Genomic DNA, 16,334 nt, shown 5'->3' with positions numbered 1-16,334 from the left:
TAACACTAACCCAGCAAAAACTTCTAAAATGTAACAAAAGTTCAAAGCCCATCAAATATTTTATGTACGTTATACAATTAATGTGAGTTTTAAGCCAATATGTAAACGCTGATATAGGACTGAATTTAAAAGTAGCTCCCTCAAATTGACAATTTTAACCACTTTATTATGTTTATATGTTTGTTTCTTAATAAACATTACCTTGGTATAGTTAGTCATAAATTAAATGAGAAGCGTGAATATAAAAAGCTAGAAAAATGAGTATCATACTCATGATTTAGGAGAAAGAAAGGCAGTTATTACTAAGGCATAAAAATGTGGAATGTAAAGAAACAAACAAAACATATGAATTTTCAAAAGCATAATAATGATATAGTAGTGACATTATAGAAAGAGTGCACGTCTGTCATAAAAAAAAAAAGTAAGCACTTATGAAACTTATTTTTCCGAGCTTTCCCGAAGAACACAAATGGCAACACGAGTAAAAAAATGGGATAGACGGGTGTAAATGGGCTTTTGTTTTCGAAGTGTTGTCTTGCAGGTAAAACCTCCCCCTTGTCGTTTAACTATGTCAGAAAGACCACTAAACAACAGGTTTATTGGATTCTGGTTGTACGTTTATCGCTGTGGTTACAGTTACGTGCTCACATTCAATCTATCAAAGGACAGGCGATTTGATAGTGCAAAAAAATGTCACCTGTGAAACACAGCTCAGGACAAAATAGCGTCAATTCTTTTAACCGGAAGCGGATGTTGTTGTCGTGATCATCGTAGCAGCATCCGGAATTGAGAGCTGCCTAGCTTGACCAAACTGCTGCTAACGGTGAAATGATCCACTTCACACCTGGAAGAACAGCGCGGCGGTAGCGAATGGGCCTGATACTCAACAATGGCCGCGGTTTTTGTCGATTCGTGTCGTGTTCTTAGTCTGTCCGTGGGCATCAGCTCGACCAGTTAGCACGGCGGGCTAACTGGCCGATTAAATACTGACAAGTGCTCTCAAGAGGTGACGGGGGAGGAAACCTGTGGTAAGAAGAGAAAATCATTAACTTTATACGTAACGTGATTTTCTCTTCTCATACCAGGCTGATAACTGGAACTAGTGTGATCGGGAACTTCTTTATGAGGATTGTTGTCTTTGTTGGCTTCTGGTTTTAAATGTCTGTAGGTGGTAGATGTAGTCAATGACCCGATGACACAACAGACAAGATAACGCGACGCTGCTCTGCTTTGGTTTTATAGTTTGACTGCGGGCTCTTGTTAACGGAAGTCTCCCCTGGTCCGTGAAGTCTACAAGAAGAGAATATGGATATCTTAATGATCATGTTTACATAGCTGATGAGTGATTGCACCTGCACCTAACCGGTCTGCTCTGGTTATATGGGTGATTCGTGTTTTGAATGTGAACGTGTGACATGTCCTGTGTCGTGGATAAGGTCCGGGTGACAGCGTGGAAAAGCAAACAGGTGTGACAGAACATCCTGGGTAACATCCCAGTAACTTCATTTGTACGTACTTACATTTACATATTATCTGCTTACTTGAATTCAACATTCCTTTAGAGAATATTCAATTGTGATTTGGATTAATGGTGCACATACATAGTCCTGTTTATTTTATGTCGGCTGAGAAACAGGTAGATCCTAACTGACAAAATGTGTACTTGTTCTTCTTGGATTGTTTTGTAAGCTCTGTAGATGGATTATAGCTTAAATGGGTTGCCGTAGGTGAGTTCTTTTGGTGTAACATTAGTGCTGTATGGTTACGGTGGTCAGTGGTAAATGTATAAGACATTTAGAGAAAAAGGGATTTTTCCTATCTTTCCGATATTGTGATTTCAATTTGTGATTTTCTTTACAATACAAACGTCACTTCAATATTCAGTGCATTATACATTGAAAAAGGTGGTGAGGCATTAATGCAAGGCATCTAAAAATAGACTCTTTTCACTAAGGCAAAGAAGTGAAACTCGTTTCCAACATGTTATTTTTGTTTAAGCTGATGTAGAGCACAGAACATTTTAATTGCAGCCAGTGCTATAGGCTAATTGCTCAGCCCTAGTAATGAGTGGGTATTAGCGCAGTGACTGACTGAGAACCAAGTAGTTGTATGCTGTGACCTTGTCTACCTACCACAATGCCACCGGTACTGTTCTTACTGATGCTGTCCGGAGCGATGTTCACTCTTGGACAGTCCATGACTCGGGAGGAGAAGCAACAGTTGAGGTGAGTTCAACACAAACACAGCACTTTAATACATTTTTTTCCCTCCTGTGACGATGCAACACAGGCTGACTAATATCTTCTGCACCCTTCTCGTAGGAACCAAGTTGTTGAGATGTTTGACCACGCATATCAAAACTATATGGTAAGCTCTTGTCCTGAACAAAGTCAAACTGAGATGTTTGATTTTCTTCTGGCCTTGCGTCTTTCAAGCTAGTATAAGGTCTGTTACCTAATCATCTAATCACAAGTATTCATTATTTAGACGTTAGTTCAGTGGAAGGTTGTGAGTTCCCACCTCCGCTCGTCTTCATGCTGACGCGTCCTTGGGCAAGACACTTAACCCTATGTTGCTCCTGTGAATTGGTATATAGATTTGTGATAGAAAATGCACAGCAAATACAGTAGATGTCTAAAACTGTGAGTGGATGGGTGAATTGCAAAAACTGTAGTGTAAAGCAGTTTTGAGTGGTCATCAAGTGTAGAAAGTACAGACCATTTCCCAGTGTAGCGTTTTTGCTTCTGCATTCCCACGATCATTTGCAATGTAAAAAAAAAACAACACTCTGTGTCACCACAGACACGAAAACAAAACACTGCTCTACTGAGAAACACAGAGTCGTGTGGAGCTGATGGTCTCAATCAAGAATGTGTGAAATCATTTGACAACGATTTAGATGTAACAGACACAGTTACACATTACAGCTTTAAATATAAGATAAATCTCGAGGCCCCTCCACTCACTAGGTCAATCTCAGCAAATATGTTTTACTGCAGCTGTGTCAGCCTTCAGATTGCTCATATCATGTGTATATTAAAATGCTTGTGATGAAATTCCTCAGACAAAGAGGAGTGAAGAACTCGGTAAAGAACTGTGAGTTTGTTTGTGTTTCCCAGGACCATGCATACCCGGCAGATGAGCTGATGCCTCTGACGTGCAGAGGAAGAGTACGTGGGCTTGAACCCAGTCGAGGTGACGTAGACGACGCTTTGGGAAAGTGAGTGACAAACTACACTCGTTTGTGGGATTGAAATAATTAAAGTAATGGTTTGACATAGCCGTGACAAGAGTTTAAAACCACAAATACGACCACACCTGCTGTAGCTTTTTTCCCTCACTCATGTCTTCTGTGGAAGGTGGAAGCCAGTTCAACGTGTCCATGACAAAAAGGCTTTGGTGTATGATTCATTCCATTAAGTAATTACAGACTCGTAGACAATTAAAAAACCAGTACATAGGAAAACACATACATTCCAAAAGCACAAAAATGAAAAGGCATTTGAACCACAGCTGGGTCTGATATGAACACTTCTGAAGGTGATGTTAGAAAAAGTTGAAATTCAGCTACGACACCAATTGCATCATGTCAGCAATTGAATAAAAATAAAAGAAGTAGGAATATGCTTTTATAACTCAGGCAGGTACAGTTGCCTTTGACACTTATGACCTGCATGACTGAGTACTTTCATAGATAAAATGTTTTTATAGTTATTAAGTTATAAATAGTTCATCTCTGTCCTTTTCTAGGTTCTCACTGACCCTAATTGATACTCTGGATACTCTGGTGGTGAGTGTTTTGCATTTTGTTGTCATTGCTGTTGTCTCTTGGTAGCGCTACATTAAAAAAAAAAAAGAATGTTGAAAGAATGTTGTGAGAAATGTCTTTTTAAAAAAAGGACGAGGACCATGAAAGTTTCAGTGAGCATTAGTCACTGTACATTGTTGTTCGTTCTGCTTATGTTTACCAGCTTTTAAATAAGACGACAGAGTTTGAGGCTGCAGTGAGGAGAGTCCTGTCGGACGTGAGGCTGGATAATGACATTGTTGTGTCAGTCTTTGAAACCAACATTCGAGTCCTTGGGTAAGATTGGACTGTACTGTCAACAAAATATGCTGCAGCGTATGTCAACTTTGTTTTCCGATAAGAACTAAACAAAACTGTTTAGGTTAAAATTAAGCCAAGGAGAAAGGAAATCTGTGCATTGTGTTTAACTTCGTTGCTTGTGTGTGTGTTCAGAGGTTTGTTAGGAGGCCACTCCATGGCTGTGATGCTGAAGGAAGGAGGTCAGAGCATGCAGTGGTACCAGGATGAGCTCCTGCATATGGCCAAAGACATGGGTCTTCGACTGCTGCCGGCCTTCAACACCAGCAGTGGCCTGCCATATCCTCGGGTGAGAATGAGACACACCCACAAGCACTGGTTTCAGGTTTTGTTTATTTGCAACTTGTGAACATAACAATGAAATAAGGGTGATGAAAAACCAGGACACTCGGGGTAGAATCTAAGGACAAAAAGACATACGAGATCAGCATTTACATGCATGTTAAAAGTCTGATTTTAGTCAGACTAAGACAATAATTTGGTTTTCTGAATGTCAGACTGTTAGTCAGACTAACAAACCTGGATAATGCGATTCATAGTCCTATTACTCCTGCATGTATACGCTTAGTCACACTGGAGTCGGACTTGGCGTTCGATATAAAGAGGTAATCAAGGTTGAAATGGCACAATAATATTTATGGGAAAAAAGTTATTCATTTATATAGAGTCAATTTAGGGCTGCTGGATGTTATGACCAAAACATTATCTTCTATTATATTATATTGCTATTGAAGAAATTGTCATTGGGACTTATATTGTTATTAAACGTTTGCCCAGGTCCTAAGTCTAAAGTGATACTGTAGTTAAACTACTTTATTGTTCTGATTGGAAGACGAAACGTACCCCTGATTGAGTCATTGTTTGGTAAGGACCGATAAATATTATGATGTATTGTTGAGACACAGCCCGAGTCTGTATGTTGAAAATGATTGAAATGAATATAAATTCTTTAAGTTAGTTCAAATATTACACATTTGCGTTGACATTTGCTCGCAGTGTGTCTATGTTTCCATTTTCTGCTTCATTACTCTGCACACACGCTGTCACTCACCACCTTTAAATGCTTTTTTGGCTGACTAGTTTTCAGACACATCATCTCTTGGCAGTCCAAATGCATCTCTAAAACGTTTCTTTTATTGTCATCTGATTACCAGGTGAATTTGAAATACGGTGTGAGGGGTCCTGAGACTAGAACGGGCACAGAGACGGAGACTTGCACTGCGTGTGCAGGAACCATGATCCTTGAGTTTGCTGCCTTAAGTCGATTTACTGGGGACCCAGTGTTTGAGGTATGTACATTTTCATACCTACGTTAAAATGTTGTTGTCATTTTGTTTTTTGAATTTTTGTCACTGCAAATACTTTCACCCTGCTGAGAGGAGAAACCCATTAGAAATATCCACACTCATCATTGTGTTATGTAAAATATCAGTATTTTAATTAACAAATGAATGAGCTCTGAAGTAAACCGTGTCGTGGTTGGCACTCTTGCCTTTGCAGCAATGAGACAGAAAGACGGAAAAAGGGAAAAAGTTTGCATGTTCTCCCCGTGTGTGTGGGTTTTCTCTGGGTCCTCTCATTTCCTCCCACTGTCCAACAACATGCAATATGGGGATTAGGTAAAATTGGACTCTTAATTGACCAATCATGTTTAAACTGCAGGTTTTGGTTGTAGCATGAAAATAAAATGCTGAGAGAATACATTAACCTGAAATGCATCAGTTATCTGGTTTTAAATGTATCTGCATTAGAGTTGTAGTCGGGCCTTGAAAGTTAGACCCGACGAGGCCCAAGCCCAACAGAACTCGGCCCGAGCCTGACCAGTACATTTTGATTGACATCTTTTTAAAAGCCCAAAGCTGAATGAGTCATTTATACATTTACATAGGCCAACAGAGAAATAAAATAAGTCCTCTGTTAACACTGTAACATCTCAGCATTCTAAATAGCCCTAGGAGGAGGAGAGCTCTGGGTCTCAACTCTCCACATCTGGTGCACCTGCAGCCATGGCTTGCAGAAGAGTGCGGGCATGAGCATGTACGGCATTCCTGTCTGAGTTGCGATCTTGTGCAGGTCCTGTATTATCACTTTACGACCGAACCCGTCGGGTCCTTCAGCTCTGATCTGCATATAGTTTCTATAATTAGAAGTTAGTCAAACTTCAAGTCTCTATTTACCCTTCAGGGAAAGTGCTACATTCAGTTGCAATTCAATTACTCTCTCTAATTCTTTTTTTTTCCACTTGATTACATTTTTATGAGCAGAACTGTTGAAATATTGAAACAAATAAAAGATTGGGTTTCCTGGAATATGTCTTCTGCAGAAAGGTATTTCCCTATCACCACTGTCAACAAGCTTTTAGCTTGTTAATTGTTAAATTTCCATCAGCTATTTAAAGTAGACCTTTATCAGCTCCATGTTATCTGTAGTCCAGGTGAAATCTCTCTCTGAGAACCTTTGTTCTTGTTTGGTGGTCAAAGCTCACCGTACTTTTATAAAAATGATTGAAGTCAAGTATTGACTTGGTAATTATGATAGCATAGTATTTAAAGACTTCAAATAACCTTCAGTAAACTGCCATGTTAATCTGGACAGACAAATTGCAGTGTCACTGGTTTACAAAGATAATTTGACCACAAGTCAAAAAGTCTAGTCTTTGTTTAAATATTTTATAACATGTTGTGTAACTGAGCACTGACAGTTGTTTTATAATGTCTGTCTATTTTTATCTTGGTAATTCCGTACTCGTACGGATTTGAAGCAGAACTTTGCACGTCTGGTTGCTTTTTCGGCTATTTCTCTCCACGGAGCTCCCCCTACAGTTTCGGAGCACATATTTTTAAAGCATCGTAAACAGCATCCATCCATTGTCTACAGCTTTATCCTAGAAACTCACGGCTGATGCTCCCCCTTCCCTTGAGGGTTGGCATCCATTTTTTGCTTGCTTCCATGTTTTTCAATTCTCGCTATTTGAAAAAAGCCGGTCTGATGTTTACTCGTGTGTCGCCCCTCGCTCGGTCAAATGTTTCCTCTTCCTGTTTCACCGGCTCTGCCATGATGGAAGTGTGTGTGTGGTGTTTCATGTTTCTTGCGAGACCTGAGACTTCTTGCATTGTCCTGCTTTAACATTTCAGCTTGTCACTATTTCCCTATGTTCTATACAACTTTATTTCTTAGTATCAATATCTTTCCATGATGAGTTACCAGCAAAAATAAAATGCCTTGCAATTACCTCAATGGACTTTGACCACCATCAATCATGTAGCGTTTGTCAAAACATCTACTGAAATATAAAAGCTTCCTTGTGTCAAACCTGAATTAAAATTAATGAAATGAGTGCATTTTCTTCAAGAGGATTTAATGAAAACTAACTGTGTTTTTATATTTCTCCCTGTGTTACTGCATTAGAGTGTGGGGCTCATTTATTTTCTGGCAGTATTGGACTGCTGAACAAGCATATAGTTAATCACAGTAATCATTCAGTAAACTGTGGCCAGCGACTGCAGATTTACTTTTTTACTTTTTTAATCAGTTTCTTCCCTCCCTTTCACACACACACACACACACACAGGCCCATGCTCGTAGAGCCATGGACTTCCTGTGGGAGAAGAGACAGCGGAACAGTAACCTGGTTGGGACCACCATCAACATACATAATGGAGAGTGGGTCAGACGAGGTGAGAGCGAGAGAGAGGGCACAAGGAGGGTGTGAGGGAGATGAAAGGTGAAAATGCAGACATTATCTGTGTTATTGTCCTTGCGTTTGGCGAGACAGGGAGTGAGGGGGTAAAAACAAACAAACAACATTTTTTTGTCATTTATTTTGTCTTATCAGATGAGGTAACGTGTGATTTATTTTTTATTATTTTTGTTCCTGCATCTGCAGACAGTGGAGTCGGAGCGGGAATTGACTCGTACTATGAATACCTGCTAAAGGCCTACGTCCTCTTGGGAGATGACCTCTTTCTGCAGCGGTTCAATATCGTAAGAACACACAGCGCTTGTAATTTGACCTCCTCATAAAGCAGTGTTCTCTATTTCCATGTGTGCAACAGGATTCTGTGTAGTCTTACAGCACATGAACCTGAACACGTCTTTTTACAGGTTCATTATTTTCATTTGGTGCGCTAATAGAATAGTATTTATAAAGGCTATGGTTTTATTGAATTGAAATGTTCAATACATGTACATGTACAAGTTGTGGCATTGAATCATTTCCCATAGAAAATCCCCTGCACCCCTACTGCCATACCATTCTGATGAGCATTTTATTTAATATATGTGAGCAATTGTATTAGAAATGTAAATAAAAAGGAAACGCCTGAAAAACACAATATAATATGTACTCTACATTCAGACATTGCTTTTATTTTCAGAGCTTAATTGAACAAACATTTTATCTTCATGTCACAAACCCTGATAAATCCTTGAATACGTTTATTCTAGCACTATGCATCTATAATGAAGTACATCAGCCAGCCTCCTCTGCTTCTGGATGTCCACATTCACAAACCTCTGCTTCCTGCTCGGACCTGGATGGACTCTCTGCTGGCCTTCTTCCCTGGACTGCAGGTAAAAACTGGTTCACACTGGATGACGCTCTTTCTGTCCCCAAAGACTCCAGTATCTTTTTCACATTTCATATTTTGCATGTCCCAGGTGCTGAAAGGAGATATCCGTCCTGCGATCGAGACCCATGAGATGTTGTATCAAGTTACCAAGAAGCACAACTTCCTCCCAGAGGTAAACTCTTACAAAATAAGTCTTATGTTCTCCCTGACCCACAATGAGTTGACTTCAAAGGATAGTTCAGGACCTTCGGAGCAGGGTGTATGAGGAACTTACACATTTAATTCTTTCACACAGGTGATTGTGCTCTGCCTGTTCCTTGTGTGGGTGTGAGTTTTATAAAACATTTCTGTGACCAGGAACAATGAGAAAAAAAGTATTTATCCACAATCTATGTCAAATGTCTCAACAGTATGTTTATTGCTTTACCTTTTTGTGAGACAGCCTTTGTAAAACATTCACCCCCCAGCACCCGTGTCTCATTTATTTTACACAAGACACAAGAGTTGCTGCTCTAATGCTGCCTCAAACAGTATGTTTGGTCAGAGTGCCGTCACAGGAAGAGGCATGAGCAAAAGTCTCGACGCAAGAATCAAACACTGAACGACCAATGCTGAACTGTAGATCAGTTAAAGAGACTTAAAAATCCTGAAAACGTGTTAATCTCCAACATTTATCATGGAAATGTCTAAAATTTCAAAGTCTGGTGTATTTGGTGACAGCACTGCTGAAAGCCTGCGATCGTGACTGTGTCAGATCAGGAAGTTCTGAACAATTCTGTGAACAAACCTTTTTAATCAACTCGTTCTAACGATTCAGCACACCGAAAACAACTGCTTTACAAGTCACTAGTTTGTGTGTTACGTGCAATTTCATGCATCTGTGCAGTGTTGATGTACTATAATGTAATGGAAAACCAACCAAACCGCGCAGAGACGAGCCGTGCCCAGGTGAGGTGAGCTGGGACCATTTAGTGGAAAAACGACATAAATAACGAAGTTTAAATTAGAGGTGGAGGCAACAGTTGCCCAACAACTCCTGGGTTCGGTTTTTCGGCCCCATCCTATGGAGTCGCTTTCCATTGTTTTGTTGATGATGTGCAAATTTATCAGCCACTAAAATCTCTCCAGCTCTTATTTGACTGTATCAGTGATATTAAAACATAGACGACTATAAACGTCCAAGGAGAATAAAATAGAAGTCATAGTGTTTGGACACCCTGATCGAGTGGATGTTGGTGCGTTGGGTCCTTCAGCCCTAGAAATCCACTTGTCAGCTAAGAGCCTTGGTGTCCACTTTGACAGTGCTTTTAAATTTGATAAACAGATCTCATCAATCGCCAAGTCTAGCTTCTTCCAGCTAAGGCTTATCACCAAGGTGAAGGCCTGTCTTCCTGGTTAAGTGTTTTGTCTCTTTTTATTAACTTGTTTTTTTACTGGCTCTGTGAGGTAAAAACACAGTTTTTGTTAGTGTACTCTGGTGCTGGGAAGCATGTGGTTTACAAAATGACACAAAATTCACTCTCCTGTTGAAAAAGGCTGTATAATGGCACAATAAGTCGGTGAACATATTCTAAATGCTGCTATATGTAAAATGTAAAACTGCAGCCACTAGTGTTTAATACAGGTACTGCAACCACCATTCCCTGATTCAAGGCCCTCGCTGGTTGCCAGGAAGTTTCCAAAAAGATGGAAACAAGAAACTAAAGTTGTACCTGATTCTGTGTGGGGGTGGGGGACCGGTACCCTATGTGCGAAAACATCATGGTCGCAATGGTCGCAAGTTCGATTCCACCCCTCGCCGATTGTACTCAATTCCATTGTAAGTCGCTTTCGATAAAAGCGTCTGCTAAATGACATGTAATGTAATGTGTTCATGCACATGCTCCTAATAATCCATATTTCTATTATAGGTAATGGACCACTACATGACATTAATACCTTATATGACCCTACTTCTAAAATGGCAAAATACTCCTTGTTTTAAAGTTAATCAGCCTGAGTTTCATGCAGCACGGCTGCATTTTCGCTTGGCCTTTCTGGTGTAATTACAGCGCTTGTGATCGTGTCTTCACCCCATCTTTCGTCTCCATCTGTCCCCAGGCTTTCACTACTGATTTCAGGGTCCACTGGGCCCAACATCCCCTGAGACCTGAGTTTGCAGAGAGCACCTACTTCCTATACAAGGTAATCCATCAAGCAAGCTTCACATACAGCAGATTTTTCTCTTTTCATCAACACATTCCACTATCTCAAAATGTCTTACTGCTTTTAAGCACCCTCTAGCAAACAGACTGATTAATTAATATTCATAATTGTCTTGTATTTAAATGGGGAACATGGGGAACCCTGTGATAATATGTCTAGTGCCCTTCAGAGCTGATGTACTGTCCTCTGTTACAACCACCGTCTGTCTTCTCTTTCTCCAAGGCCACAGGAGACTCTTATTACCTGGAGGCAGGGCGCACCATCCTGGACAACCTCAATCGCTTTGCTCGTGTTCCCTGCGGCTTTGCTGCAATGAAGGACGTGCGCACAGGCAGCCACGAGGATCGGTGAGAAAACAAGAGCTCAAGATCATTTATTGGAAGATAAAAACACATTCAGAGTTCAGGTGGTACAAGGGCACATATGGTGAAAATGACTTGGTGTACTTGCACATAAAAAAAGACTTTATCATAAATATATATAGGCCTATTTTCAGTGTTAAATATGATAACGACTTGCTCAACAGACTAAACTGCAACTTTATAAATTAAAATACAACTGAGATGTGCTTGATGTACCGTAGCATCAGATTCACCGTCGTAGAAATAATGGCATGTAAAACATTTTATTTATATGCAAATGAATTGATGAAGTGTTGTTTATTGCTTACTGGATACAAAAGACCTGAGACCAGCTAATATTAAAATCTCAAGACTTGTATTTAAGAAATACATGTTCAACAAACATGAGATCAGGACAGATTTCTGTTTAATGTCGTTAATTAAAGCTGTGATATGCAATAATTCCACAGTGACTTTTCAACATAATGTAAATCAAGTGATCTGAGGGAGAACTAGACTTACACGCCTCCTTTAATGAGATCAGAGAAAGATGATGCCTCCCATTGGCTGTTCTACTAAGCATCAGCCCGTACATGTCACATCAGTGGAAAGGTTGCTCTTCCAGCATGCTTGGCATTTAACGTTAGTGATGGCCAGGTGATCCTTTGAGAGCTCAATATTTTCTTACGTGGTACTTGGTATAAAACCTTTGAGAACCACTGGTCTAACACCAGGCAGTTCCTGGTAATTACATGTTATCTTATGCCTTAGTAGTTGAACATAATCATCTTTTAAGCATCATAATTTGTCATTTAAGAGTAGTTTTACTTTTGACACCTTAACCTTGTCTTGTTTTTGTTTTTTTGCTTTGTGACTTTCTAACAAATGGACTTTTGCTTAACTTATCCTTTGTCATCAATTTTAATAACATTAGCTATTCTTACAGGATAATGCAAAAGCAAATCCCTTTACTCAAGGGGGAAAAATGCTGGCACACTGGCAGGGATCAAATGAAACAGGGGAGTATAAAGGAGGCTGAGGATAACAAGCAACTGGTGTAATGACACATATTACACATGCCACTGTTCTGCTTTAGCTGTTAACCATTATTTGAAATAATAATAATGTGCTATAGGTCTGCTGTTACTGTATAAATACACCATTATACAAACAAAGTCATTAAACCTCAACCAGAATCAACACTGTGAAATGGGCAATGTGTTATTTATTGTTTCTGTGTGATTGTCTTTAGTTATAAATGTATGTATTGTAAGTTGTTAGAGACATATTTTTATACTGCAAGTTTTAGAGGGGAAGAAAAGTTTGGACAATGTTTACGTGTCAAAAATAGGTGGGCTTTTTTTGGATCGTTTCATGTCATTACTCGCCTTCATTATCTACCCTGATAATGACTATAGTTTCCTCTTCTCATCCATTTGAAACAGAGTTTAAAACTTTTTCACAGTTCAGTTCATCTGCACTCACAAGGCAGATGAGGAATGTGTCCTAGGTCAGGTCGTGGGCTTCCCCATAGTCACCAACCTGTCTGGAATGGACACACACACACACACACACACACACTCATCCCCTCGCAGAGCCCCAGGGCTCCCAACAACACATAGGATTAATCCATATAATAAAGCAGGTGGCTGAATGGGTTTTGTAGAGAGCAGAAAGGAGGTAATGTTCTGTGTTTTCTAAATGGGAGAAGAGAGGGTCTTTCAGAGGGAAAACATGCTGATTACTGTATTGTAAAATGGCTTTTGATTTCCCCCTGCCTGCTTTAATCCCCAGGACACAACAGTGGCCCTGTCTCCCACCAATGGCAATTGAGCCTCTAAGGAGACTTGTATTACCAGTGAGCAGGGTTTAATTGTGAACTCGATCAGTTATTAAAGGAGCCAGGGCCCAATGAATTGGAGACCAGTGGGCCAGTCCTCCACTGCTTTTGACCGTTGTGCCTCTTTCTTCCTAGACTGTGGTTTGCAGTTTGTTGTTTGCAATGCATAGGCCTGGGATGAATACAGGCTCCCCTCTATTGAGCTCTTTCTTCAGCCTCCTCCCTTGACGTTTTTCCTTCTCTTCTCCTACTGGCTTCCAGGGAACGCAATTAAAGTGGGGAATTTTATGGGAGGCTGGTGGGGAGTGGAGTGGAGGGGGACCAGGCAGGCGAGGCTATTATCCGTGCCATAGGGTTGAATGGCTGTCCCCCCTCAGCGAACACAAAAGGAGTGGTCAGAGCTGAACTCAAGAGCTGCCGCATCTGAAGAATGACGGCCATCATTGGTGGTTGGTCCCCGGTGGCTTTGTGTCTGAGGATGTTCACCTTGGACAAACTTTTGCTCTTGTTAATGACAGAGTTCTTACACTTGGAAAAGTTATTATGAACGGAATTTTAAACGTCTGCGCTCATTAACAATAGTTATATGAGTTGCAGCAACAACACATTAAAAACCTTACAATTATCCACATTATAGATGACAGTAGAACAACATTAGACCATCACCCTTGAAACACTTTGCCAATAAAGACAGGTGTTATTTAGTTATTAATATTGCTGTTTTTGGTTATTTTTTATTTGCTTTCAGGCACCTGTTGCCAATGTTGGAAAAGCAACTTCTACACCAAAGAGATATGTATACCCTGCTGAGTAGAACAGCCAACAAGTGCACCCTCTATCACTCAACTGTCCTGTGATTGGTCAGTTTCTCATGGGTCAGATTTCTCCAAGGCTGGACACAGAGCCAATAGCAGGAGTCTAGCTTGTTCTCAGATCACGTGATTTATATTTCCTGAATGAGCGTAATGATATTGTGACCAAAAATGCCAAAATATCATATAACATCTCGGCCAGCTAAAGTGCTTGCTCCTCTGTGCCACAAGTTTATTTGAGGACCGACAAGACAACCTTTGACTCATTTTGAAGGTTTTTTTTTCAGCCTCTGCAACAGACAGACCTAATAGGAAACACCCATCGAGCCTTTACCTCATCATTCCTTGCGATCCATTGGCCTGGTTCTCCATCACTAGACAATAAAGGATTGAGGACTCAGCTTCTGTGGGGCCTGTGAGCTGTGTGCCAGGATGGGTAAATAGAGGCTTATTAATATCCACCAGGGGGACGAGGGGGTGGGAGTGGGGTCAGAGTATGGAGTTCACAGAGCTGGCAGCCACGCTGACCATTGTTGCTGTTTGTTAACAGGTGTGTGTGTTTAAATGGGAGTCTTTCAGTGGAGCTGCTACAAGAGCCCATGGGGCCCAAGCACCTCTCACCCCCTCACAGTGTTCCCATCAATGACAGCTTTTCAGCAACCTGGAGAGTAGGAGGAGGAAGAAGAGGCGAATGATGAGGACAGACTGCACTACAGTGTGTGACAGGTACATTACAGTCAGGGAGACTGAACTTCAAGATGTAATTGAGCCATATGTACCACAAATCTATGTATATACACACACACAAACAAGCGATACACTAAAAAATATAATTGTTTTGGGAAATGCGTTCATTCAAACCTTTTTTTTATAAACTGAAAAACCATATCTGTGCACTAGAGACACACCACGTTTAACCTATGTTAGTATAGACTAGAGACTGGATATATGTGCTTTATTAACCCATCAATCCTTTTATTATTATTATTATTATTAGAGCAAGAACAGTAAGGCAGACCATAATAACACAACACATTTAAAATACAGAATAAATAATGTATAATATAAAAATAAGTAACTAAATCAAATACTATTAGGGGGAAACGGAAAAAAAATCTGTCCAAAAATGTAAAATCATCACCTCTAAATACAATAAGTGATTGCACCTTTAAGAAAAAAAAACTAAGAACATACTGAAATAGAAAAATAAAAACAGCCGTTTGTGGTTTTAAGGGTTGTTGCATGCCGAGGCTGGCATGCAGCAACTTCCTGGAGTTTTAGGGAGGTTGCCAGGTTTGCCACCATCATGGCTTACAGACTAAAACCAAAACCCACGTATGCCAACCATATCAGGCAACCCAGCCTATACTGTCTGTGGCAAGGACAGGCAGTGTTGCTAGACAGAATCACAAGTCTTTGAAAATGTGTGTTTATGTGTCAAGTCACAACAGGCTTAGAGGTGTTGGTGTTTTGTTCAGTCTGTTTTGATAAGCAATGCCAGCTGTTATGTTTGTTGTCTCACACTGTTTGATAAATATTGTGTGCGTTCATTTTCATCATGCATACCAATACTTGCCATTCAGCTCAAGTAACGTCACCAATGTTTAATCGTTAAATAATTAATTTGTGGTGACACTGGTCTACATGCACCTTATCTTGTTGTCAGTTGCCACGATAATAAGCGGGGATATGGCCCAGTTTCAACCCAAACAAACAATGTAGAAATGTGTACAGTATGTAATACAATACATGGCTTAACTTTTCCTCTTCACAGCCATCCACTGATTATCTTTCTTACTTATCATTGGTGAAGCCGGTGGAAAAACGAGCCATTCATTTGACCACTAATGACCCACTAATGTCATAACACTCATAAGTTACTGTCCTATGTCTTTATTGTGTTTTTCATGAAAGGTTTAGCCTTGGGACAACATGTTGCTATTCTGTTGACACTTTGTAAAGCTGTAGTTGCCATCACATTTTCCTTCCTATGTCACCCCTGCCTGTGACACACCGAGTCCCATGAAAAAAGGTCAAGTCTTCAGCATTTTTACCACATGTGTATCAGGAAAAATCGTTACCCTGCGGCTGAGGGCAGCCACTCTCCCTTGCTATATTGGGCTGTGTGTTGAGGATTACTGTACTGGGGAATGGGGGCGGGTGGGGGGGCAGTGAAGGAAAGCTGTGTGAATGATAACCTCGCCGTATACCGCTGCACTGCTCTACGGAATCCTGCCCTGTTAATAGTTTCCACCATGGGCTGGTGAGGAGGAGACTGGGAGAAAAAGGAGGGAAAGAAGGAGGAGAGGAGAAGGCGGGGGAGCAGTGGAAGATGCTTCCTGTGTGGCTGAATGGGTGCTGGCCACACAACGGAGAAGGAAGCAGCCTTGAGCGCTGTGGAAGAAGTGATGAAAGAAGCACTTTCCCCCGCGTACAAATAAAAACGACTTTATTACGTGT

The 16,334-nt window shown here is 40.5% G+C and overlaps 1 protein-coding gene across 1 annotated transcript; it reads left to right on the top strand.

Moving 5' to 3' along the window:
- Nucleotides 1-743: 743 nt before the first annotated feature.
- On the top strand, nucleotides 744-11,258 carry LOC122776039 (ER degradation-enhancing alpha-mannosidase-like protein 3). The gene is made up of 13 exons (XM_044036377.1): nucleotides 744-2,225; nucleotides 2,322-2,367; nucleotides 3,120-3,220; nucleotides 3,751-3,790; nucleotides 3,972-4,084; nucleotides 4,241-4,394; nucleotides 5,260-5,394; nucleotides 7,677-7,782; nucleotides 7,992-8,089; nucleotides 8,552-8,677; nucleotides 8,765-8,848; nucleotides 10,777-10,860; nucleotides 11,104-11,258. Exons 1-13 carry the CDS (start codon nucleotides 2,137-2,139, stop codon nucleotides 11,230-11,232), a joined length of 1,305 nt encoding a protein of 434 aa, XP_043892312.1. The 5' UTR covers nucleotides 744-2,136; the 3' UTR covers nucleotides 11,233-11,258.
- The last annotated feature ends 5,076 nt before the right edge of the window (nucleotides 11,259-16,334 follow it).

The sequence above is a fragment of the Solea senegalensis genome, linkage group LG10, assembly GCF_019176455.1.
Source record: "Solea senegalensis isolate Sse05_10M linkage group LG10, IFAPA_SoseM_1, whole genome shotgun sequence".
NCBI lineage: Eukaryota > Metazoa > Chordata > Actinopteri > Pleuronectiformes > Soleidae > Solea > Solea senegalensis.
This window is presented reverse-complemented; position numbering and strand designations above follow the sequence as displayed.